The 26,082-nt window shown below is 49.5% G+C and overlaps 1 protein-coding gene across 6 annotated transcripts; it reads left to right on the top strand.

Annotated features, from left to right (window-relative positions):
- The first annotated feature begins 98 nt into the window (after positions 1-98).
- On the top strand, positions 99-25,552 carry URB2 (URB2 ribosome biogenesis homolog). 6 transcript variants are annotated; one of them, XR_014016688.1, is made up of 11 exons: positions 99-459; positions 2,253-2,391; positions 3,796-3,972; positions 5,699-9,014; positions 12,643-12,803; positions 14,370-14,480; positions 16,255-16,497; positions 19,098-19,185; positions 20,661-20,800; positions 23,762-23,937; positions 25,118-25,195. XR_014016688.1 is itself a non-coding variant. In XM_081244471.1 (10 exons), the coding sequence occupies exons 2-10, from the start codon at positions 2,266-2,268 to the stop codon at positions 25,313-25,315; spliced, it is 4,560 nt and encodes a 1,519-aa protein (XP_081100597.1). In that variant the 5' UTR covers positions 99-459; positions 2,253-2,265; the 3' UTR covers positions 25,316-25,552. The 6 variants fall into 6 exon arrangements, 5 of the variants coding, with proteins under 5 accessions (XP_081100597.1, XP_081100598.1, XP_081100600.1 ...); XM_081244471.1 differs by lacking the exon at positions 23,762-23,937 and having other exon boundaries at positions 25,118-25,552; XM_081244472.1 differs by lacking the exon at positions 23,762-23,937 and having other exon boundaries at positions 99-392; positions 25,118-25,552.
- Positions 25,553-26,082: the final 530 nt, after the last annotated feature.

Raw genomic sequence — 26,082 nt, forward strand, 5'->3', positions numbered from 1 at the left:
TGCAGCCCCATGACTGATTGACGCGGAGCCGCCGCGGGCTGGGCCGGGCCGCTCGTGCCTCGACGCGCGACCGTCTCCGCCAATGGGCGCGGCGCCTCGGCGCTCGGCTGGCGATGCCTGGCGTGCGAGCCGCCCCGCCCCACGTTCCTTCCGCCCGGGTCCAGCGCCGCCCCGCAGCTCCCCGCGCAGCCGGAGTCCGGAGAAAGGAGAGCGAACCCCCACGTGGTGGCCCCGGAGTCGGTCCCGCCGCCGCTGCGGCCTTTCGTCCCCGCGCGGTCCCCATCCGGGGCTGGCCGCCGGGAGAGCTCCCCACCTGGTGACTGCCCTGCGCCCCGCCCGCCGCCCCTCACGGCGGGGTCTGCGTGAATTCCTCACCTGGGGGCGGCCTGCAGGTGAGCCCCCTCCCAGCCGGCCCTCCGCCCCGCCCGCGGTCCCTCCCAGGTGACCAGGTACCTCCAGGTGAGCTCCCTACCTGGGCACGGCCCTCCCACGCTGGCTTGCTCCTCCGGCGGCCTCTCGCTTCGCTCCTGGCTGCTCGCCTCCTTCTGTTGCGCAGGGTTTAGCGTGGCCGCGCGAGGACGGACGCGGCTTTGCGGTCCGCACCGGGCTTTCCACGCCCGCTCGCAGGGATCGCTGCGGGCACCGAGGGCCCAAGGTTGACAGATCCGGGAGGGTGTATGGGGCGTCTTTGTAGCCAGTTCTGCAGATACTTTTAAAGTAGTTTGTCGCTGTCGCGATGGGTGTATAACATTGAATTTAGAAGTTAAATTAGTAGCTGTTGAATGGATATTGGACGTTTTGACAAAGAGGAAGACTGACAGCATTTGACTGTTCTGGCCTCTGTAATGGAGTGAAGGGTACCGTGCGGAACCTAACTGTCTTTCATCCGATGTTCGCTCATTCCCTGTAAAGATCCCTATTGAGAATTAGTTCTGAGGGTAGGTCTGTAGGATTTCAGAACCCTTAGATTTTAAAAATCCAGCGATCCAGTTCTCAGGATAGCAAATTGTTTTGGTTTGACAGTATTTAAATTGGAATCACGGGGCTGCGATCTTTTCTCGGTATTTCATCGGTCCTATTTTGTTGTTATTTACTATAATTTTATTTCAGTGTTAAGTATCATGAAAAACTTTCTCTCTTGAGGAACTGACTTGTTTACTTTTATGTAATGAAAATGACTTAACCTGATATGTTCTCCCCTTTTTACTATGGCTTTTAGGAAACTCAAAGCTACATTTACCTCAGTTTTATAGGATTATAGGTGGTTGGTATGTTTGTGTTCCTTCTTTATTCGTAATTGTATTCTATCAGCGTTAATCGTGTAACTATATTCTGTAGAGTCTTAGAAGCAGTGTGTGTTGGTAAGTTTATGAAGTTACTGTTGCAGCTGAAAAAACATTGTATCTGCTGGGACTGGGTTTATACTGTATTTCTTTTGTACTTGGAGAAATATTACTGTTTCCAAATACTGCTTATTTATCTTTTTTAAAGAAGTTGTTGGGGTAGGAGTTTATTAATTAATTAATTTATTTTTGCTGTGTTGGGTCTTCGTTTCTGTAAAAGGGCTTTCTCTAGTTGTGGCAAGCGGGGGCCACTCTTCATCGTGGTGCGCGGGCCTCTCACTATCGCGGCCTCTCTTGTTGCGGAGCACAGGCTCCAGACGGAGGCTCAGTAGTTGTGGCTCATGGGCCTAGTTGCTCCGCGGCATGTGGGATCCTTCCAGACCAGGGCTCGAACCCATGTCCCCTGCATTAGCAGGCAGATTCTCAACCACTGCGCCACCAGGGAAACCCTGTTTATCTTTTTAAACTGTTCAGTGGGGGTGGGTCCTAGTATATACTCTATAGTATGTATTAGAATATTTTTGCAGAAACAACTCTTTCAATCTAAAACCATGTGTGAACGAACCTTTTCACAAGTAATTTGAACACTTTGGGTTTTGTTCCATTGAATTCTTGCGCACTGACCTCTGAGGATGTGATGTTTGATCACAGCAGGAATACTTGTACGTGTGTGTGTAATCCATCTTCTGTTTGAATTTCCTCCAAGAAACTCATGGACTCAAGCATCTTATGTATAAACTTCTGCCCAACAGTGTTTAATTCATTAGAAAAATATTTTTAAAGGAGTATAAGTTATGTAGACAATAAGGTACATAGTGTTCATTTTTTGCTGCCTATTAAGTTTGACCTTAATATTTTGGTCCTTTATATTAAAAAAATATAAATTTTTTCCATTGCTTTAAATTGTAGGTAAAGTGCAGCAATGGCTGCTGTTTATTCTGGCATTTCTCTAAAACTTAAAAGCAAGACAACTTCCTGGGAAGATAAACTAAAACTAGCTCACTTTGCTTGGATTTCCCATCAGTGTGTTCTTCCAAATAAAGAACAAGTAAGTTTAATGTGAAAGTTACATTTCTACAACCTAAACTAATGATCACTTATGTAAATTGCATATTGACATTTAGTTAAAATTTTAAAAGATTAGAGAAAAGGTTGGGGAAGGAAACATGGTTAGAAAGTTAAAAGTCCTATCAGTGAGAAAAAGTATGTAGTTAGGTATTACATTAACAAAGTTTTTCTGTTACAAAACCTCAGCATTTCCTTTATGTTTGGAGACATCTCTTATATTCCGAATTAAGTATGTGCATCAGTGAGCAAATTAGGATTTAGGTTACAGAAGTTAAGTTCTGAGTCTGTTGGCAGCTTCATTTGTTTGTAAATCCTAAGTGATGCTCCATAAGCAATTCTTGTTGGTGCTTTGTTAAACGTCTTTGGAACTTGATGAATCGAAGGCTGGAAGTAGAGAAGCTTTGGCATTTGTAATAAACTGAGGGGAAATAGATTAGAAACCGATAGATTAGAAACAGATTAGGAACCGAGAAAGACATAGCTCTTTGTTAACATTTCTCAAGCTTATCTGAGTAAGAAAAACAGTTAATACAATGGAGACACCAGGACGATGAGCTCATGCAGTTAGACACTCATTTGCTAGTATTAAGCAGCACAAAATGTGTCAGGTGGATTACAGCCATTGAAATGATGAGATCCAGTATATAGAGCACTAGCAGAGCGAGTAGTTTCTCAATCTGGCTGCACCTGAGAATCATTTTGGCTGCTTGACCTGGCAGCCGTGGCAGGCAATTTCATCAAGGTTTCCACTACCCTTCTCCAGAGAGAGTTTTTTCCTTTTAACATTTGTCACTATTCATGCTGCTGTTGACAGTTCTGGTGTCCTGAGCTGAAGCCTCACCATCTTTCCTTGTGTTTATGAATAAGGAAACACGTCACAATAATGGAAACTGTTTATGTCCAGCCCTCCTTTTAATACAGCACTTGTGAATCATTTCATAGAAGACTCTCTGTCTTCTGAACAGGGTAGATAGGTTTAGGGATGAAGCTGCAGTTAACTCGAGAAGCCAGGACACAAACCCTGGTCTTCTGACTCTGCATTTTTGCTTTTGTGTGTCATTCCTTTTGTGGCCATTCTGAGCAATTGTTGTTGTGCTTTTAACTTCTAAATTTTAGAAGCAATTAGTTAGAAGAAACCGTTTCTCTTGAAGCTTTTTATTGGCCCCAGATGAAGACACGCTTAGTTTTTGTGATTGATTCTTTAATAATAAATATTTTAAGACACCAAAACGTAATATAATGTTACCAAAGATAAGTTTTAAAGGAGAGTTTTCCCCCCCTGGCAATTGTATTTGGTTATGCATGGGATGTCCCTATAAATGTCCAGTGTCTTTCTTTCTTGGTAAAGAAATTCGTTTATTTTTAAAGTATATTCCAAATTCAGGTATTACTTGATTGGGCACGACAGTCATTGGTTGCGTTTTATAAGAAAAAACTTGAACTGAAGGAAGACATTGTTGAAAGGCTTTGGATCTATATGGATAACATTCTACATAGCAGAAAATTGCAGAATCTCCTCAAGAATGGAAAGACAATTAACCTTCAGATTTCCCTCATCAAGGTAATTAACAGTTTCCTGTGTTATCCTATAAGTGTTGCATGTATCTCTATTGATTTCCTGTTAATGCTGGAGGCTTATTTGTCTTATGGTTAATTATATGAAAATACAGAAAATATCAAGGTAGGGGAGGAGAAAGAAATAGTATTTTTAGAGTTATAATAATGACTGATATTTATTGAATGCATATCGTATGCTCTACACCATGGTAAGCACTTTATATTATGAAAAGCTTAGAACTTTTTCGTAAAGTGGTTAATTACCTTTTTAGTTGGAAAAGGTAGCCAGCAAATGATGCTACTTTATGACTTTTTTTTTTTCACCGTTCTGCTGGACTGGGGGAAGGTCAAAGGCCAGAATCTGGATGAGAATTTCCTCAAAGGTTTTTGACTCAGTGATTTTGAAGTCTCAGGTCGGGATTTTGAACTTCACTGTCAATACTGAGTATTTTGAAATACTGTGAGAATAGCTGGTGACAATAAAAAGCATGAATAATGAGCACTGAGCGTGGGCCAGGTAACCTGCCGAAAGTCACACAACAAGTACGTGGCAGAACTGGGATTTGAACCTCCATCTGTCTGATGGCAGAGCCTGCGCTCTATGCTGCAGCCTCACCCACACGAGCGTGTGGGCAGGAGGAGAAAAGCAGTAGAGGCTGGGAACAGAAGAATTAAATGGTTGATGCCTGATGGTTTATAGGCTTTAGTGGTTCTTGAAATTATGCTCTAAATTATGTCACTTTTTAAAATGATAGACCAGTGGTCACCAAAGTGGGTTATTCTGAATGGTTCTTTGGGAGTGTGGGAAGAAAATCTTACATCTCTATATGTTTTTTAAAAAGTCACTTTAATTTCTATGTATGCTTTATAATTATATAAGATACTAGTACTATAGTGCATACATATAATTGATAACCTTATCAGGTATAAGTGTGGGAAAAGTTGTATAATCAGAAAAATTTGGAGATCACTGTAGTAAGTGTGCTGGCATTTAAGTGTGTGATATCTTTGTTTCGGCTTTTCCAGAGCCAGCAGTTACTCGGATGGAAATAAACACACCTGTGTCCTTGGGCTACTGCTAACTTAACACCTAGGATAAATTTGATTCTCAGATGCCGTAAGGCTGGGAGCAAGTCACTTAGCCTATAAGTGAACTTTGAAACCTGTCTGGCCCTCATAATTTCTGGTGTTTGTGAATTTCAGAATTTTGGAAGCAATAGACTGTGGGTTTGCTGTATGTTAAGTAGTAGCTGGCAGCGTTTATTTACCTCTTTTAAGAATGCCTTTTGCTTTGGCTTTTTAAATACAAACAGTATGACTGATTATAAAAATGTGTTTTGGACCACAGGATCATAACCCAAGGCCACTGTCCATCTACCTGTAGCATCTAAGTTGAATTATAGGTTTAGGATCTAAGAAAAAATGAAATCTTTGGAGTTTAAGCCTTATAAAACTCTGCTCTTTAAAAAGGGACAGCAAATTTACAAAGGCACTGAGCCCCTTCCAAGTTTATACTGGTAGGAGATGGATGTGTGTAGGAGTTAAGACAGGTCCTCTGCCTTCCTTTGGTGCGCTAAGGAAATGCCAAGTTCATTTAAATGTGTGAATCTGGGCATTTCTTTCTCATTCAGATGAGGGCAAGGAGTGAGTTCACTGATTGTGTTGTATTTTTTGTGTGTACGTGTGGGTTTAGGGTCAGTGATGAGTTTTCTTTCTTTCTTAATGCTCAGATCATCAATGAGAGGATGGCTGAGTTCGCTCTCTTGGGATCTCAGAGGAGCATCTGTGTTGTGCTGAGCTGCTGCCAGGGTATCCTCTCGACGCCCGCCCTTGCTGTCATGTACACGGCCAGGCAGGAGTTGACGGTCGACCTGCTGAGCCAGCTGTGCTGGTCAGCCTGTAGGCAGCCGGGAGCCGTGATGCCCCAGTTGTTCGAGGTTCTTCACCTGACCCTCGGCCTTTACCTCTCGATTCAGCGGCAGCAGGTCAACCCGAGACGCGCCTTTGGGGAGGTGACCACACACTTGCTCCAGCCCTGCCTGGTCCTGAGACACTTACTCTTGGCAGGCACATGGACCCAGGCTGGCCAGGGCCAGCTGCGGCCGGTGCTAAGCCGGGACATTAGGAGTCAGATTGAGGCCGTGCTTCGAGGTGGAGCTTTTCAGGCCGAGCTGCTCCCTTCCTACAAAGAGGAGCTCTTGGACCAGCAGCAAGGTGACACGAAGATGGGGGCCATGAAGAATCTCCTAGCGCCCCTGGGCACCGTGATGGCCAGGCTGGTGGATGCCGGCTACTGTGAACCGTCCCTTCAGGCTGCTGTGGTGGCCAACTCCGTGGCCTTGCTGTACAAGCTCTTTGTAGATTCTTACCTCAAGGAGGGGAACCGGCTGCTCTGCTTCAAGGTGCTCCCTCGGCTGTTTGGTTGCTTAAGGATTTCCCACCTGCGAGAGGAGCAGCTGCAGGCCCTCTCTGCGTCTGACTGGACCATGGAACTCCTGGCCTTGGAACAGCTGCTAAATTCAGTGGCCGGTAGTACCATCTACAACATTGCCACTGACCGAATTCGCCACGGGGAGACTCAGTTCCACTTCTACCGCCGTCTGGCCGAGATGCTGCTAAACCATCCGCAGGCCCCCGTGCCAGCCTGGTTCCGCTGCCTGAAGGTTTTGCTGTCTCTGAACCATTTGATTCTGGAGCCAGACCTGGATGACCTGTTGGCTTCAGCTTGGATCGATGCAGAAGTCACAGAGTTGCGGACCCAGAAAGCCCAGGAGGCGCTGATCCACACGCTCTTCCAGACATTTGCCAAGCTCCGGCAGGTGCCCCGGCTGTTCAAGGAGGTGCTGGAGGTGATCTGTCGCCCCGCGGCCGAGGCGCTCAGACTGCCCGTGCTGTCTGCGGGCCCCGCTGCTGTGCTCCGCGAGTGCCTCCCGGATCTGCCCCCGAACCAGGTCCTGGACGCCTGGGCCCTCATCCTGGAGAGGTTCCAGTCTCTGGTCCTGCCTGATTTGCGGGGTGACATGGACATGGCCCTGAAGTCCCTGTCACTGAGCTCACTGCTGCACTGCGTCATGGTCCACGCGCGGAGCCTGGATGGCGACTCGCCCCTGCCCGTGGTCAGGCGCACGCGGCGCACCATGGACGAGACGCTGCGGGGCCTCGTGAAGCCCCTGCTGGACCTCCTCTGCAAGCCCCAGCCCTCGGTGCCCGAGCCCTGGCGACAGAGGGTCAGTGACTCTGCTCTCCTGCTCGCCCACACCTGGGCCCAGGTGGACACCGTGCTGGGCTTGAGCTACGAACTGTATCGCTCTGAGCCCGGGGCCCTCGCGGGCACCGCCCTGGAGACCTCGAGCCTCCCCCCGCTGCTCCCGGGCGTGGAGGCCAGGCAATGGAAGGAGATAGAGGAGTTTGCCACTCAGTCCGACTCCCTCGGCAGGTACTGCTTGGAGCAGCTCCACCTGCAGAGGATGAAAAACACCTTGCTGCAAGTGAGCGTCCAGTCTGAAGAAGCCCTCCTCGCTCTGAGGCGCGATGCCGCCTACATCCTGGGCTCCGGGAGAGCGAGCCTGACCCGGGGGACGACGGCCTCCTGGGACGGCCAGGTGGGGACAGTGAGTGCGCTCACCTACCCCGTCGCCCACTGGCACTTGGTCGTGTCCAATCTCACGATCTTAGCATCCTATCTTTGTCCAGACGACCTGCGGTACCTGGCCGGCGTCCTGCTGAGAACTTTGCCAATGAGCAAAGCCCAGGAAGGCCCGGCGGCGGAGGAGCCAGACATCACACTTGAAGAAATATCGAAGGCCGTCCTGCACAGCCCTGTCCTCCCCGAAATGCAGTCCCTCCACTCTGCGCTCTTACTGTGTGTGACCACGAGCTGCGCCGGCATCCTGTGTGCTGGCGCCCAGAGGGGCCCTGCGCTTCTCCGCCAGCAGCTGCCCTGGCTTTTTGAAGGGGATGATGTGGTCGTGGCTCACGGGGAAAGCAGATTTCCAGAGGTCGGATCTGAAGGTGTAGAGCCAAGGGGAGGAATCGCCCAAAACTTCCTCTCCTTGGCCGGGGGGGACTCCCTCGTCCAGCTGGAAGGAGAGCAGCTGGAGAGCATTCTTCGGCTTTTGGAGGTTCTTTCTGCTCTGCAGCTGGACAGCCTCCCGCCCCCCTACCACGTGCATTGTGTTCTCCTGCTGCTGTCCCTGGCCAGCACCATGCTGGGCAGTTCTTGCTCCCCCTCGCTGACCCTCAGGTTCTTGATGACGTGCTACCGGCTTCTCGGTTACCTGCAGAGAGGGAAGAGCGCCCAGTCGGTGCTCAGGGTCATGTACGTTAGCGACATCTTTGAGATCACGCTGACCTCTTTGTTCAAAGCCAGTAGGAGGTTTCTTGTGGATGTGGATGACCCCTCTTGGCTGGAATTCCTCCAGGTGGTGGGGACGTTCTTAGAACAGCCGCTGCAGATGCTCCTCCAGAGGAATCTCAGCCCGGGGCTCAATTTTGGGAAAATCCTCGCATTCCTCTCGAGGTCCCAACCGCGCCCTGAAGCAACTCCAGGCAGACGGTGGGAAGATGAGACACCTCTGGGCCAGCAGCTCCTTCTGGTGTCCTTAACCAAGCTGTGCCAAGTGCTGGGGCCTTTGGTCAAGGAGCAGAAGCAGCACGAGGCCCCGGAAGCACCGCGCGAGCTGTTGCAGGCAGCCGTGCTGCAGGCGGGGGCCGTGCTCCAGCTCTGCAGGGCCCGGGGCCGCCGCCTCCCGCCCCTCATCCTCTCGTCGGTCGCCTCGCTCTTGGAGGCCGAGGTGGCCCTGTGCTCCGGGCATGGCGGGACGGAAGTTCCCGGAGGGAAGGACCACATGCTGCTGCCCCATGCCGCCCTCTACCAGGCTGTCTACTCTCAGATCCTGTCGGAGTTCCCGGCTCTAGCAGGAGACACCCCATCTCTCCAGGCAGCTGTGCAGTTTTTGACTCTGTTCTTGTTAGCCCCAGAACTGCACCCCCAGAAGGAGTCTGTGTTTACCTCCGTGTTTCAATCTGTGAGAAAAGTCCTTGCAGGTGAGACGTTTTCTCTTGAGCTAGTTCTGTACTGTAGAGCTTTTGGTGAGAGGTCGCTAAGCGGCAGCCAGGTGAGTTGCTCCCCCTCTCCTTTTTGGAGCAGGTCTGCATTTCCGAAGGTACCACACGATGAGCTGGGAGAAACTCTCCCTCCCCGGAGTTCGTTTCCGGCGTCTGCCTTCTCTGCACCTGTAAGCAGTTACCTTCACAGTTGTTTTACCTGCTTTTTAGACAAACAGCAGCCTTCTAGGTATATTGTTTTGCACTTCAGTTTGTCACTTATTTTGGAGATTGTTCTAGTTTATAGTTTTGAACCACTCCTCTCTGTTTTAGCCTTTTTCTGTCCTGGCCCCAGAGGTCAACATAGATAGTTTCATCTTTATTCGTAGGCCCTTCAGTATCAGGTCTTCAGCGCCATCAGTGGACTTCAGAAAGATAAAATCTGCCAACTTTTCTTTTTTTTTTTTTTTATTAGTTTCTGCTTTATAACAAAGTGAATCAGTCATACATATACATCTGTTCCCACATCCCTTCCCTCATGCATCTCCCTCCCTCCCACCCTCCCCATCCCACCCCTCCAGGCGGTCACAAAGCACCGAGCTGATCTCCCTGTGCTCTGCGGCTGCTTCCCACTATCTATCTACCTTACGTTTGGTAGTGTATATATGTCCATGCCTCTCTTTCGCTTTGTCACAGCTTACCCTTCCCCCTCCCCATATCCTCAAGTCCATTCTCAAGTAGGTCTATGTCTTTATTCCCGTTTTACCCCTAGGTTCTTCATGACTTTTTTTTTTTAATTCCGTATATATGTGTTAGCATACGGTATTTGTCTTTCTCTTTCTGACTTACTTCACTCTGTATGACAGACTCTAGGTGTATCCACCTCATTACAAATAGCTCAGTTTCGTTTCTTTTTATGGCTGAGTAATATTCCATTGTATATATGTGCCACATCTTCTTTATCCATTCATCCGATGATGGACACTTAGGTTGTTTCCATCTCCGGGCTATTGTGAATAGAGCTGCAATGAACATTTTGGTACATGTCTCTTTTTGAATTATGGTTTTCTCAGGGTATATGCCTAGTAGTGGGATTGCTGGGTCATATGGTAGTTCTATTTTTAGTTTTTTAAGGAACCTCCATACTGTTCTCCATAGTGGCTGTACCAATTCACATTCCCACCAGCAGTGCAAGAGTGTTCCCTTTTCTCCACACCCTCTCCAGCATTTATTGTTTCTAGATTTCTTGATGATGGCCATTCTGACTGGTGTGAGATGATATCTCATTGTAGTTTTGAAAATCTGCCAACTTTTCAAAACTCCGAGTGACTTAACTTATAGGGAACCTCATAAAGTTCCTTGAAGGCAGGACATCGTCCTGCAGGTGTCAGTGGTACGGGGCGTCGTGGGGCTGTGGGTGCTGATTGGACAGAGGCTCAGCCTGTGATGTCATTGCAGTGTTGTACTCGGATGTCACCCTTGCAGGCCAGCTCATCAGGACTGAAAACCCAGCTGGCATCTTCATTTTCTCCAGCAGGACAGTCACTACCTGCTGTCCCTGAGGTCAGAGGTTAGCAGGCTAGGGTCCGTCCCTAACTTGAGCTCATCAAGGTGGCACTGTTCCCAGTTGGCATGGGTCCATTTTATTCTTGTCTGGTTGGTACTGAGGTGGAGGCTAGTTAGGGTAGTCCTCTGAGGTGGGGCTGGGGAGTCTGCCAGCCTAGCCCAGCCATCACAGCACACACAGGTGTTCACTGGGCTCCTGTAGGAAGCAAGGCCGCCTGGGCCAAGGCCAGGGCTGGGGTGCTGTAGCCCAAAGGACACTCTGCTGCCCCCCTTTCTGATCAGCCCTGGTTGTGGATTGACTGAAAGGCTTCGGTCTCACGTGTTCTGTCTCACCCTGTCAGCTGCTGTCTTAGGGAATGGCGTCACCTTCGTAACGGGGGCTGAAATTCAGTCCTCTGTTAACACTGGTTAGAGCATCCTAAACGAACGTCCTGAGATATGGCCCCTGGTGGTCCGAAGCTCTGACCCCCCTGCCCCTTCGTTAGACAGAATGCAGTGTCTGCCTTTATCCCTGCAGTGCAGGTGGCCCCTGAGTCCTAACTGTGTGTCCTTGGACTGGTGGTACCTTTGACTTTGGGGGCAGAGCCACGGTCGGGGGTGAGGCCAGCCACCCCACTGCTCCCCGAGACCGCAGGCCTGAGCACTGCCCCAGGGCCCAGGCCTCAGGCACCTGAGCTGCTAGACTGGGCCTAGAGAAGGGACCAGGGTGGTGGGAGGTCTGGAGCAAAGGCCAAGGGGGGAGTGGCCCAAGGCTTTGGGCTGGGAGAGGGAGGGTTAAGGTGACCACCTGGGTCCTCGGGGGTGATGCAGGTAGGTTTCAGCTCAGAAGAATGAGCATTTGTAAGAAATGCTCTCTGACAGGAGAATCAGCTGCCTCAGTTCACTTATAAGAACCCATCAGTTTTAAAAGCGCTTCGTGTATATGTGGAACTGCGTCCTCCTCTGGAGATGAATGAGCTGTTGATTTGGACTTGTCTAATTTAGTAAACAGACATTCACACAAGTTACCTGAGTCACAGGGTGAGGAAAGGCTCTGAAATGACCAGAACAGTGGATCGTGCAGGCAGGCGAGGCTTCGGCCATGGGAGGTGGGTGGAGGGAGGGCGGGTTAGGTGGCAGTGCTGACGCTCAGCTTTCCAGGGCTGGGAGTCTGCGGTGCCCTTTCTTTGATTTGCCAACCACAGGAGTTGGTGCTGTTCTACCCATTTCACGGATGAGGGAGTTGAGGCCCAGAGAGGTCCTGCATCCAGGATCTTACAGTTTGTGGAACACTTGGACCTAGATGTTCTCTCTCGAAACCTTGGTCCCACCCGCCCCCCGTAAGCAAAGACTGGGGCGTAGGAGTGTTTTCTGCAGTGTGGGATAGTCTGCTGGCTGGAACGGGGCTGGAAAGTTACTCTGGAGTCAGATTGTAAAGGGACTTGAACTCCCTAACCGTGGGCTCTCTGATGAAACCTGGGGACACTGGGCTTACTTCAGAAGGCTGTCCTGCATTAAGTGGGAACAGCTGGGTGACTGCAGCGGGCAGTCCCCGCAAGCTTGGGGTTCTTTCCATCTCTTGAACATCCCCATCTGTGTAAAAGCACCACCCCACCCCTGTGCCCCTATCGATTTTATAAAAGAATATAAGCAAAGTAGAAAAAGAGTATAAAGAAAGTGCCAGTCACCTGTCTCCCATGGTCCAGAGATAAGCCCTGATAGACATCGTCGTCCTCCTCCTCATTCTCTCGGGCTTTTCTCCGGGCTGGGTGCGGGGCACAGGTGCCGTGGGCTGGGCACAGGTGCTGGGTGCAGGGCACGGGTGCCACGGGCAGGGTACAGGTACCGCAGGCAGGGCACAGGTGCCATGGGCAGGGCACAGTTGCCGCAGGCAGGGCACAGGTGCCGCGGGCAGGGCACAGGTGCTGGGTGTGAGAGGGTGGTGTCATGCATGCTGTGAATGTGCCCTGCAGTTTTGACCTGCACCATCACCGTTTCTGCGTCCCTGAGATGCTGACCTTTAGCAGCCGCACACCATTTCACCTGCCCCTTGTCTATCAGAGCAGTTTTGTTTTCCTTGCAGATCCTGCGATTCCGGTTCAGGTAGTTGAGGAGATAGAGCCTCATTTGGTAGCCTTGTTCACCCAAATGTTAGAGGTTGGGACGACAGAGGACTTCCGGATGGCGCTGCAGAGTATCCTCCAGGGACTGGACGTCAGTAACATGTGGAGAGCAGATCTGCAGGTGGGTTGCTCCTTTCTCTCTTGCGTGGCAGCACGTAAGTGATATGGGCTTCAATGGGAAAAGTTACTTGCCATGCGGTGTCAGCGCTGAAACTAAACAAACGTGCAAAATCAATCCGTACTCGTATACTGACACGTAAAAAATTACATTCACATCCATTGTGTGAGACCTCTCACGTCGTACTTCTGATTTTACTTGGTTTGGTCACATAGCCTGGGTCCCATTTGAGGCTCTTTCAGGGTGACGAGCTGCCCTTTGGTCCTTAGCCTCCTAGTCTGTTTGGTAGTTGCTAACGAAGCCCCTCACTGTCACTCGGCCTGTGTGTCTGGGAGCCTCTGTGCAGAGCTGATGTGCTCGAGTTTGGTCCCCTGAACGGCCTTGAATGCCGGACCGGCCAGAGGCTGTCCCTGCTTGCACAGGTGGAGGAAGGCTGGGAGCTCACTGTCTGGGCCCAGGGTGGTGGCCCAGGCCTTTTGGTTCTGAGCTTTCTCTGCCATATGCGTGGCTTCTTGATTGCTGGTAAATATCGGCACCCAGGAGCTGGGTTTTGCTTTGGGTGGGAGGAGAGCTGGAGAGGGCAGATTGGGGGCAGCAGGGAGGACTCACATCTCTGTGAGCACGAGGCCCATCTCTGCTGCCGTCCTCCTGCCTCTGGAAGTTTTCACTGTGCGTGTGCAGCACGATGGGCTCAGCTTCGAGAAGGCCTCTGGGCTTCCCTTCAGCAAGCCAGGGGAGACGAACCATAAACTTCTACGTAAGCCATCAGATGGTCAGAGGAGAGTCGTGGAGGTGGTGAGGCTGAGCTGAGGTCAGAGGTGGAAAGGCTTTGGGTGGACAGGGAGGGGGTAGTGCGTGCACAGCGCAAGCGCAGGTGAGTGCCAGGAGATGGGGGGATGGGGGCGCCAGCCAGCAGACCCTCGGTTGGGAGACTCACGGAGCTCACGGAGCTCCGGCTGAGGGTGGGGGGTGTGGTCAGAGGGAGCAAAGGGCAGAAGCCAGGATTTCGTGGTGTGGGCTCTGCAGCGTTAGGGGCAGGAGGAAGGGGCCGGTGGATGAAGCGGATGCTGAGAGATGCCCAGCACGGGTCACTGAGTCCCTTCCCCTCCCTTGCCATGGTCGGAAACCGTCACCTGTCATCCCGGCACCCGGTCTAATTGTTGCACGTTGTCCGTGTTTCCTTTCACCCCTACGCACGTGCGGTTCTCACGGGTGAGTTACAGCATCCTCCTCTTGCGATGCCACCTTGACAAGATGGGCCTCTGATTAGATCGCTGTGGCCTCTTGTGTTTCACCATCCTGGCACATTTACGTGTTCGGCTTAGTGAGACACTACAGAGAAGGCCCCTCCTTTGCCGCAGTCTGCTCACCTTGCTCATTTCTTCCCGCAGGTGACGTGAAGGGCACCACCCTCGGGACTTGTCCCAAGCTGGGCCTTGTCCCTGCCCCAGCACGGGGCTCTAACGGGCTCTGCTTTGTCGCAGCACCAGTGACTAGCCTGCTTCCCGAGCTGGGCTTCCCGAGACAGCTGGTTCCTCTCGCTGTTGAGTGTTTTCCCTTGTCCCCTAGGCTGTTTTGTCGGCTGTGACGTTGGTCAAGTTGCTCTTGAACTGCCCATTTGGTGGCGAGAAGGCCAGTTTGTTCTGGCGTGCGTGCCCACAGATGGTCGTGGCTCTAATGGTGAGTACCTCTGGGTTGTGCGTCCCCCTGCCCCTGCCTTTCACGTGCCGACGGGGCAGCACTTCTGCTTCTGTCACGCTCTGGTTTGATTATGCAGAGTGTGTTTCCGGGGGCCGTGTCCTGAAGACGGCTGTAACCACATTGCTGTTCTGTCTGGGTGTCCAGGCAGCACCTCTGTCTGGCTGCACACGTAGTGTCATCAGTAGATGTGATATGAAGGCCCTTGGGTGTCAGAAAGCATTCGTGGTCCGTAATGGAAGAAACGTGGTGCCCACAGCAGGCTTCCATTTTAATTAGGTGCCAGGAGAAGGAGTCCCAGGCCTCTCTGTGTCCACATGAAATTCTGCGGGCAGTTTAGTGCATTCATTCACGTGTAGGAATATGTGTGTTTAAGTGACGATTCAGTGAGAAAAAAAATGGGTCTAGGATAGTAACGTTGCAGATAGACGATTGTTAATCCCATGCAGACGTTAAATTTTGGCACGTGTGCACATACACAGTGGTCACGTGACTTTTTGTTTCATTAGAACAAAAGCTTGGTTCCTGTGGGCACTGTCTGTGTTCCTGCCCTCAAAAGAGTCTGGTGTCAAAAAAAAAGGGGGGGGGGGTCTTCCCTGGTGGCGCAGTGGTTGAGAGTCCGCCTGCCGATGCAGGCGACACGGGTTTGTGCCCCAGTCCGGGAAGATCCCACATGCCGCAGAGCGGCTGGGCCCGTGAGCCATGGCCACTGAGTCTGCGCGTCTGGAGCCTGTGCTCCACAACGGGAGAGGCCACAGCAGTTAGAGGCCTGCATACCACACAAAAAAAAAGTCTGGTGTCTGTATTCCCAGACTTGGGTTCGGAAGAGCAGTGCCTATTTGACCATCATTATCAACCCTGATTATAGCTTGTGCTACGTGAGAGCATTGCCTTGGGTTAGCATATTCTCAGGGCAAAAGGGTCTAGAGAATAGACACTGCTTTCTTCTCTGATCTTTTGTTTTGTTGCTTTGTTGTTTCCCTGGGAATCTGCATTAGTGGACGAAGCCCATTTGTACTTAGGTGTGTAGGGGGAACATCAGGAGGAAGGGTGGGGAGGGGGGAATAGGGCCCAGAGCAGTGCCTGGTCAGTGTTGGCCGAGCGCATAGTAGGGCCACGTGGATATAAACACCAGGCTAGGCGTTTAGGTCGCTCTAAAGGGGATAGCACAGCGTCAGCACAGCCAGGGCACCCAGAAAAGATGATCACTGTGAGAGGCCCCAGACGGCCTCAGCTGGGGTGCTGTTTACAGCTGGCCATGTGAGGAGGGCTGTCACAGGTGGGCTCGCCCAGGGTACCCGGGTAAGACTTCGGGCCACCCCTCAACTTCAGTCTCTTCTCTTTATTCTTTAGAACAATAATTGAATGTCTTGAACTAGAGCTGTTCTTTATGAAATGTAACAAATGGAGTAGAATTATAGACATTTTAGAACCAAGGATCTTTTTGGGAGAATATTGTTACGTGTGTGATGTGAAGTTTTTTTATTCTGAGAAAGTAGATGAATCAACTCTTCTATGAGAAATTACTTCTCTTCATGGTAGGCGCATCTGTCAGAGGGTGTGGACCAAGACGGCAACGTCCCTAGTAGGTGCCCCCCCAGGGGGTTGAACGCTGGTCTCCTTGTCTCTTTGAACTGCCCAGTGACCACTCAGGTCATTTTGGAGTCTGGACGTTCTTCCCTCTGTCATTTTGGGTTTGGGGCTGTTTCTCTGGAGAATCGCCTTCATCTTCTGTCCCTCGTTCCTCGCTCTGTAGCTGCAGACCCGAGAGGCTTGTCGGGAACAGCCCGTGGCGCCGGCACTGGTCGGGCCCGTCTTGGACGTCCTGGCTGCGCTGCTGAGGCAGGGGGAGGGGACCATCAGCAACCCACACCACGTTGGCCTGGCCTTCGGTGTCCTGCTGGCCGTGCCCTTGGATGCCCTGAGGCCCCCCGAGTATGGGCGCATCTTCCCGCGGGTCCACAACGTGCTCTTCTCAATCCTGCAGTGTCACCCGAAGGTGAGGAGGGCAGGGCGCCTGCTGGGCAGGGAAACGCATCCTTCAGAAGAGCAGCGGTGTGGGAAAAACAATGATTTGCGAAACAAACTTTTGGCTTCAAGTAATTTCTAGGGCCCAGGTGGTTTCTCAAGTATAGAAGTATGTGACCTTCACATCAGGTTGTGTTGGATCTGACACTTTGAACATACCTGTGTACTGGGTGTTTCTGGAAGCCCATTAGAAATTATTCTGTTTTTGCAGATCATATATTTAAATGTCACTCACTGGCTTAGATCTCTTCTCGGGTTTATAATTCAGTTGCATATAGGGAGTGAGCCATCCTGAGTTCCGGTTTTACAGTGTGCTGCTTTTTAAATAAAATAAGACTAGGAGCAAATGCCCCATAGAAAAGATTCCAGTTTAGCCACCATTTATTGAACGTTTGCTGTGTGTCTCCTTTCACCCCTACAGCAAGTCTGTGTAGTCGGCGGCAATCCCGTTTCATTGGTAGAGAAACTGACGCTCAGAGCTGCTGAATGATTTGACCAGTGTCACCCAGCTGAGTCTGAATTTTAGCTACAAGACTGGATTTCCTTGGCACGTGTTCATTTGTGCCTCTGCTAGACGTGTGAAGCGTGGGAACTTATAAATAGGACAGATACACATATACATAGGCACGTTCAAATATTTTTAAGTGTTTTAACGTTCTAAGGTTGGAGACCTGTCAGCAGTGCAGTTTTTAAAAAATTTATTCTCTGGTAAACTAAGCATTCCATCCGATGTCCTCCCCACTTAAGAATCGCCTTCGGCCCTGCCTATCTTGTGAGGTTCTTTGTTGTTAGATCTCTGCTGATTCTTAGATTTTTGTGTGACCGTAGAATGTAAATGCAATACCAATCAATTATAAACTGATACCGCAGATCTTGCAAAAGATTCAGGATTTCATGCAGTTGATGAAAGTGACGGAAAACTGTGTGCATCTCCTGCAAAACCAGTGAGGAATGACCATTGAGCAGAATTAGACCATCTAATGAAAGGAGAGAATTGATAAGGATTATGACATGGTATTGCAGTAAAGAAGGATGTGACTTACGACGGCAGCTCACACTCACTGCCCGCGGGGCAGACTCAGGGGAGCGGGGCCCACGCGTTGGGCCGTGTGGGCGGTGGATGGGGGTTGATACGGGCCCCCGGCTGGAATCGGCTTGGGTAAATGTGAAGGGAGCAGCACAGAGTGAAGTCAGCCAGGGTCCCCGGCAGGGCGATCGATCCGCAGCTGGTGCCATTCTGAGCTCTTGACATGTTTTAACTTATTTAACCCTCACGACAACCTGTTAATATCCTCACTTTGCAAATGAGGAAGTAGGCACAGAAAGGTTCAGTGTTCTGTCCGGGATTGCATATTAAGCCAGGGTGTGAACTCAGATGGGCTGGCCCTGGATTTGTGTGCATTTAATCACTGTGATAGCAGAGGAGGAAGACGGGGCCTCTGGAATTGTGATGACGCCCTGGAATACTTTGGCAAAAATGACCTCTTTCTGAACATGTTGCTGAAGCTGATAACTTGACATAAAGAATGTGGTGTTATGCTCTCCAGGCTTTGCTTGGATAAACTGTACCAAAGAAAAGAGTCCCAACACTTGATTCACTCCTCGTTCACCCTAAGCCTTAGAGCAGTGCCGCCCAGTAGAACTTCTCCTGGGCCAGGCATGTTCCGTATCTGCACCACCCAGCACAGGAACCGTTGGCCACACGTGTCTTGACTACGTAAAATGTGGAATTGTATGACTAGGAACTGAATTTTAACTTTAATTAATTAACATTTCAGTGGCCACATGTGGCTCATGGCTGCCTTATTGGACAGGGCATTGCTTTGATCATGATCTGAGAATGGTTGAGTGTAAAAGAAGCCTGTTTGGGCTTCCCTGATGGCACAGTGGTTGAGAGTCCACCTACCGATGCAGGGGACACGGGTTCGTGCCCCGGTCCGGGAGGATCCCACATGCCGCGGAGCGGCTGGGCCTATGAGCCATGGTCGCTGAGCCTGTGTGTCTGGAGCCTGTGCTCCGCAACAGGAGAGGCCACGACAGTGAGAGGCCCGCGTACCGCAAAAAAAAAAAAAAAAAAAGAAGCCTGTTTTATAACTTTCATATCATTTTTCAAGATAAAGTCTCAGCCAGACCTTTTCATTGCTAAAAAATGAGAAGTTTTGTTTCTCATTTTAAATGGATTTGCTTTATGTAATCTTTTTCTCTAGTGGCAATTATACTTGAATACACTGGCTACTGTACGTTTTGTTATTTATTTCTACCCATTTCCAGAATGCACCATTAACAGAGTAAAAGACAGATTCAGCAAATTCTAAACTAGGATTGCTTCATTAGATTCCTAAAGTTATGCAGCATGGAAGCCCCACCCCGAACCATGAAAACGGATGTAAAAGAGTTAAGTGAGTAGGGTGAGCATTTCCCTAGAAAATCCTGGCAAAGAGGAGTTGCCACACTGTTTTGAGTGTCCTGGTAGATACGGTTAAGAAGGAAATAAATATGAACTCCTTTAAAGTAGATCTTGACATAAACAGTTGCCTACATGTTTTCATATTCTTTTTTCTATCATTGCAGGTAATGCTGAAAGCCATCCCTTCTTTCTTGAACTGTTTTCATAGATTGGTGTGTTCAGTTATACGCGAAGGGCGGCAGAAAGACAAAGGTAATTCAGAGTAACAGTATCAGATACAGATTTCAAATGTGTTTATTTTACATGTGTCTCTGGCCACTTATGTTACAGAAGATAAAACCACACAGTTGAGTGTTCATCAAATGAACACGTAAAACAATTTAAAAATTTTCAGACTGTGACATTTTTTAACTATATCCACAGCAGTGAATGCATTTGACATCCCCTAATTGAAATAGTTCTTTTCTGGAGAAAAAAAAGTATCTAGATTCAGGAAATATTTACTCTCATTTACTGGGGATATAAAAGCGTCTACAATTCCATTCTTGCCCTTACAGAGCTCATAGTTTAATAGGGAGATTAAGGAGGAACAGGCAGTGGTAGAGCCAGCTTATTGCTCATCGTATACGGGGGCAGAGTTCCTGCAGCTCACTGTTCCTGCTGCATCTCAGCAAGGTTGTGTTTGTTTACCAATGAAGCAAGCTGCCATATGACAATCACATAAATTATGTGTACAGCTTGTTTTCCAGCCTGGAGGTTTATTGATTCTTGCTAAATTTCTAATTCGCGGGAGAGTCTCATTATTTAGAAATTTGCATATTATACTGTGCATTCCAAAAGTCAAGTTCATTGACGCCTAATGTATGTGTAACAAACTGCATCTGTTTAAAGTATATACTTTAATGAGTTTTGATGGGTAAATTCGTGCGGGGAAGCACCACCAACAGTCAAAACACAGAGCATTTGCATCATCCCCGAAAGAGCCCTCTTGGGGTCCAGCCCCAGCCCCAGGGAGCCACTGATGTGTTTTTTGTCAACGTAGGCTTGTTTGCATTTTCTAGAATTTTATAAAAACGGTGTATTACTATGCTGAGTGAAAACCGGGGAGGTTGCTTTGCTGAGTTGGGGTCCCTCCCCAACTGCTTTGACGGCCTGGCTGGAGGGGGCCGGGGTGCATGTAACCTGGGTTGCGGGGATACTTCAGGCTGTTAGAATCCCTGGGAGAGGCGTGTGTTAAGGCCTGGATGATCCTGGCACTTTAGGGTGGGAGGAACTAGGAGTCAGAAATAAACCTGGGAAGCAGCAAGAGCTATAGTAATGATAGTTGAGTCTCATACCTGTCTATAAAGGAGAAATCCTAGATGATTTCTGAAACTTAACGAGGCAAAGACATAATTAGGCCATCTTATCTTTAGAATCATATTTTCCTTTCTAAATACAATAGCAATCCTAGATTTCACCCTAAAATCTTGGTTATTCTGGTCCGACCCTTAAAAAAACCATGGACTGTTGAGGATTGTAAGTGCCCTTCCTTCTGTAATATAGATCAATATTTGGACACATCCTGTCTCCCTAATTCTGTCTTCAAGTTGAGCCAATGAAAGAGTCTGGGGGAAAAAAATAACGGAAGGTTTGAATAATTGGGGCTATGTTGAAAGTGTAAAATTGGAAGGGTTAAAACGCACGACTTTTGAGCTAATCGGTTTGGAAACTCTTTGCTTCTGTAGGAAGCGCAGAGGACCTGCCAGTGGTGCTGGAGTGCGCCCGCCTCGTGGAAAGGATGTACAGCCACATGGCACTGCGGGCCGAGGAGTTCAGGGTGTTTTCCCCCTTTATGGTGGCCCAGTATGTGATGGAGGCTCAGAAGGTAAGCCCACAGTCCTCGGTCGCAGGGTCCCCCAGCTGTGCGGCCAGCGACCCGTGGGACCTGGCGGTCCTGTGTGGTGGCGGCTGTCCCGCATGTGCTGTAGCCCCTGCAGGGTCCCCGTGCAGGCTGCACGAAGGTGCAGGGCGCTGGCGGTGCCTGGGTCGCGGGGGCTCTCAGCCACCAGTAGGTCTCTTCTTGCACTGGTACAAACCCTGGGCCTGTTTTGCTCAGTCTCTGGGGTCATGAGGGAGGTGAAATGTTACCCCGGTCCAAGAGCAGGAGGCAGAAAGAGGGATCCCGGGGTCCCTCAGTGCAGGGGCTCGTGGGGCCACTCTCTGACGCTCAGGCGGATGGCCTGGGGGAGATCCCGGTGGACCTGTTCAACTGGATTAAACGCTCTGGTCCCAATTAATCTGACTTTTGGCCTTAGTATTCTGGATAATTCATTCATTCTTCAACAGTGATCTCACTTCAGAGTGTCAGTGTACTATTTTCACAATTCCGCAAGACCCCGCGTGACCTGTGTAGTAAGTTCGTTACAAGACTTCATGTCTTACTTGTTTAAATGGAATGTCACACTCTTAAAGTAGTGTGTTCAGGTGTATTATCTGCCTCCTGTGCAGGTATAGATATACAGTTACATCATTTATCTTGCTCTCAATAGAATACCCCCCTTTGTAAATCTCGTAAGAATAGTGGTGAGCCACTGGTTAAATGTGTTCCATTAGAGGTGCTGGCGTTTCTCAAGGGAGGGTCGTCTGAATGGGCTTCCTTAGAAAGCCTGGTGTGGCCTCAGCTTCCATCCTGACTCCGCTTCAGGTTGTTTCCACAGCCCCGGCCCCAATCCCTTAGCCAGTGGAGATGCCCGTCACGTGGGCAGACGGTTGGCCGGGTCGGGGGGCGGGTGTGTAGGAGCTGGTGCCGCATACAAGGGCCCCTGCAGGTCATCCTTTGAATGAGATATGGGCTTGGGGGTTGGTTTCCTTGTAATTATTTAACATTTTTATAAAATCTTGTTGTTTCCCAAGCAGTCAGGTCAGTAATGTGTGAGCTTTTGCTGGACTATGAGCTGGCATGATTTTTTTTAATAAATTTAATTTATTTATGGCTGGTTGGGTCTTTGCTGTGCACAGGCTTTCTCTAGTTGTGGTGAACGGGGACTACTCTTCACTGCAGTGCGTGGGCTTCTCGTGGTGGCTTCTCTTGCTGTGGAGCACAGGCTCTAGGTACACGGGCTTCAGTAGTTGTGGCATACAGGCTCAGTAGTTGTGGCGCACGGGCTTAGTTGCTCCACAGCATGTGGGATCTTCCCGGACCAGGGCTCGAACCCATGTCCCCTGCATTGGCAGGCGGATTCTTAACCACTGCGCCACCAGGGAAGTCCGAGCTGGCATGATTTTTTGTTTCACTGAAGAACAAAATGAGACACAGCAATATCACTTACCCAAGGGCCAAGAGCGGAGGCTGTGATTTGAACCCTGAAGTCACTGACTATTCTTCTGAGATTTACTTTATGAAAAGTCTCTGGTTTGCCAGCCTCATTATTCGTGTCTAATTTATGCTTATCTGTTATTTTTTAATTTTAATCTTGAAGGCCAAAGGCATTGGGAATTATCTGAGGCTGTTGCATCCCAGAATCCACTGGCAGGACAGTCTACGTTTTAACTCTTATTTGTTTTTTTTTTTTTTTTTTTTTTTTTTTTTTTTTTTTGCAGTATGCGGGCCTCTCACTGTTGTGGCCTCTCCCGTTGCGGAGCACAGGCTCCGGACGCGCAGGCTCAGCGGCCATGGCTCACGGGGCCAGCCGCTCCGCGGCATGTGGGATCTTCCCAGACCGGGGAACGAACCCGTGTCCCCTGCATCGGCAGGCGGACTCTCAACCACTGCGCCACCAGGGAAGCCCCCTCTTATTTGTTTTTAAAATCGGGAATGAAGAAGGTATTCCATATGTATTAGAGGCTTCTACTGAGAGAGCCATAAATCTTTCTAGACCAGGAAGACATGTTGAAGTTTAATTACAGGCTAGATGGCAAGTGTTTCAGCAGCGGGCGGCGTAGGTAAAGGTCTTTCGGTGGTTGGGGCCGATGACAGTGAGACGGCCTCGGGCAGGAGGGGCAGCCGCTCCTCCAGACCTTGTTCCTTCTGTGCAGAGATGTGTCACCCTGGAGACGTGTCAGGGAAGTTACGGTCACTTCTATCTTCTCTTTTACCCGTAGATCAGATTTACAACTGTCCCTCTATATCAATAGCTTAGAGTAAATAGTTTGCACTACTCCCCTGGTCTAAGGTCCTTTTAGGTTAACTTAGAGATGTTTCCATTCGTTGGCCAGTGACCGTAACGTTGTAGAAATTGACTTTTTCCCCGTTTTCCAAATAAGCTGTCTATAACGTAAAGATGCGGAGGGGTTGTGTTGTCCTGATACCACCCACCCGCCTTGCTGTCCCATTCCCCGCTCCCCATGCTCCGGGCTGTACTTCACAAGGAGACACACCAGCTAAAGGGCTGTGACATCTGGACTCAGATGCCCAGTTCAGACCTCAGTCCTGCCACTGGGGAAATTACTGCGTCTCTTTTTGCCTTTGGAAACGGAACTATATGTTTAGTGAGTGGTGATTCAGTGAATGAATGAGCAAGCCCTCACCCAGCCAGTGAGGTTAAGGACTTCTTCTGTTTTCAGTTTGTCCGTTTTTTCTTTCCCTTCCTAATACCTTAGTATGGAATCACAGACAGCCCATTCCTCCTGTGGCCCTTGAATATTCTTATCATCTATAAAACAGTAAAATTTAATTAAGATGATCATCTGTCAAATGCTTTTTGAGCTATTGTGTGAAAATAACCATATCTGTGAACAACAGCATCATCTTAGGGGCAGCAACAAATTGCCTCTTTAGGACTCTGTCTCCTGGAGGTTGCCTTGGTGAATCATGCTTCTCCTAGTTAATAAAATGTATCCTCTCTAGAAGCTGCATGTCTGCAGAGAGGCATGAACTCCTAGGTCATCAGGATGCTAGTGAAGAACTGGCCACACCCCAGGCCTGTCGGCCGGAACCTTGCTGCTGCTTTCTGGCTGCAGCTGCTGCAGTGGGCAGACTCTGCCCTGCCCAGGTCCGGCTGAAGCCTGGACAGCTCTGGCAGGGTAAGTAGTGCCTGCTGTCCTGGCCTCTTTGTCCACATACCAGCCTGAATCTCTGATCTGGAAAGTTTGTGCCAGTAGCCGATGTAGCCACGCCAGAGCTGGGCTGCCACTCCTCCTGCTGTGGCCCAGATTTTGGTTAACCCAGATTTTTAGGAAGGCTTGCATCTTTGGACACAGGGACCGATTAAACCATTCTGGGGCAGTTAGGGACTTAGGGCCCATTGTGTTATTGTTGAAAGAAGTAAAAATATCTATGAAGTGGTAATTATAAGTCACGTCTGACCCTGAGCCATGTGACGGGATCTATCAGGGATCCGATTGGAGAGCGTCAGAGCCACTGCCTACCTGCCCTGCTCTGAGGGGAGGTGGCAACATTGCTGCCCTCATCCCATAGTTAGTAGAGCTTCCAACGTGATTGGCCACGAGGAAAAATATGACACAGTGTTCAGGTGGCTCTTACTGTAAGATTTTTTTCCCCCATGAATTTATTTATTTATTTATTTAGGCTGTGTTGGGTCTTTGTTGCTGCGCAGGGGCTTTCTCTAGTTGCGGTGAGCGGGGGCTACCCTTCATTGCGGTGTGCGGGCTTCTTATTGTGGTGGCTTCTCTTGTTACGGAGTACAGGCTCTAGGCATGCGGGCTTCAGTAGTTGTGGTATGTGGGCTCAGTAGTTGTGGCACTTGGGCTCAGTACTTGTGGCTCGTGGGCTCTAGAGTACAGGCTCAGTAGTTGTGGCACACGGGCTTAGTTGCTCCGCAGCATGTGGAATCTTCCTGGACCAGGGCTCGAACTTGTGTCCCCTGCATTGGCAGGCGGGTTCTAAACCACTGTGCCACCAGGGAAGTGCTACCATAAGATTTTTTAAATCTAAAGATTCAAGTTTTTAAATGCCTCTGGTAAGTGCGGAGGCATCATTCACTGAATAGCAAAGCTACCCCTGTGATTTTGTAATGTTTTACTCCATCTCAGGTTTTTGTTTGCTTGAGTTGGCCTCTGTTTCCCCCAAATATAAACTTAAAAGTTTATGAATAGTCAGTTGTTTAACTTACATGCAAAATGGCATTTTAAAAGGAATGTCTTTTCTCAAGTTGGTGGCAGAAGCTGGAATCCCTCGTCAGAGCCTCAGGGGTCTGGCACCTGCCTGTTTGTGCTCACAGAGAAGTGTGTCCCCCTCTCCCAGGTCACCTTGTATCCGGCGGTGAAAGACCTCCTGCAGGAGGGCATCTACCTCATCCTGGACCTGTGCATCGAGTCCGACATCCAGTTCCTGCGGGCCTCGCTGCAGCCGGGGGTGCGAGACGTCTTTAAGGAGCTGCACAGTGATTACGTGAAGTACCACAAGGCAAAGCATGAGGGAGAGAGAAGATACACCGTCTAAGCTGCGCACGGACGTGCAGCCGTGGCCCCAGGTCCAAGAGAGCTGGAGGATGCGGGACTTCAGATGCTTGAATTCGCGGCATTGAAACACGTGGAAAATCCTTTGGAGTTTGTATAATATGTATTGCATTTTACAGTTATTTTTTCACACTATTTCTTAACATTTTTTTTATGCAGTAAGTATTGCAATAGAATCCTGAAAATAGATCCTGAATTCAATAAAATTTGCCAGATCTCCCTTGTGGCCATTCCAAATGTGGTTCTTGTCTCGGTCCAGTGGTTTGGGGTCCCCTCTCCCAACTAGGAACTATGTAGAACTTGTTTTTTTCACTTCAGGTACATGGGTGTGTAATGGAGCCCAATTGAAATATCTTTGCCTTTTACGTTCTTCAAGAAACATGGGACGTATTCTGAAACACCGCTTTTCTGCCCTCCCTCTGAGCGCATCTTCTGATGGAGCTGGGCAAGTCAGAACATGGGGACTCTGTGTGGGCTGGATGGCCGCTCCGGGCGGGGATGGTGGCCCCTGCTGAGCGGGTGGACGCTCGGTGGGAAGGTGCTGGGCCTGGGGCTCCGTGTCCTGCCTGCTCTTCCTCCCTGCTTCCACTCTGGGGAGTTCATTTTGGAATTTTATTCTTTTTTAAAATTTAATTTAATATTAAGAAATGCTCTTGTTTTTTTGTATTGCCTAAGTAATATATTTCATTGTAGCAACCTCAGAAAATAAAAGGGAAAAAATTTAAAAATACCCCCAGTCTCAGCTGTCCA

Source organism: Mesoplodon bidens (assembly GCF_964165515.1).
Source record: "Mesoplodon bidens genome assembly, chromosome: 1".
Lineage (NCBI taxonomy): Eukaryota > Metazoa > Chordata > Mammalia > Artiodactyla > Ziphiidae > Mesoplodon > Mesoplodon bidens.

Coding starts and splice junctions, on each gene's coding strand:
- URB2 (XM_081244471.1), top strand. CDS start 2,266: ATGGCTGCTGTTTATTCTGGCATTTCTCTAAAACTTAAAAGCAAGACA. Junction 2,392..3,795: donor TTCTTCCAAATAAAGAACAA/GTAAGTTTAATG, acceptor TTCCAAATTCAG/GTATTACTTGATTGGGCACG. Junction 14,481..16,254: donor AGATGGTCGTGGCTCTAATG/GTGAGTACCTCT, acceptor CTCGCTCTGTAG/CTGCAGACCCGAGAGGCTTG.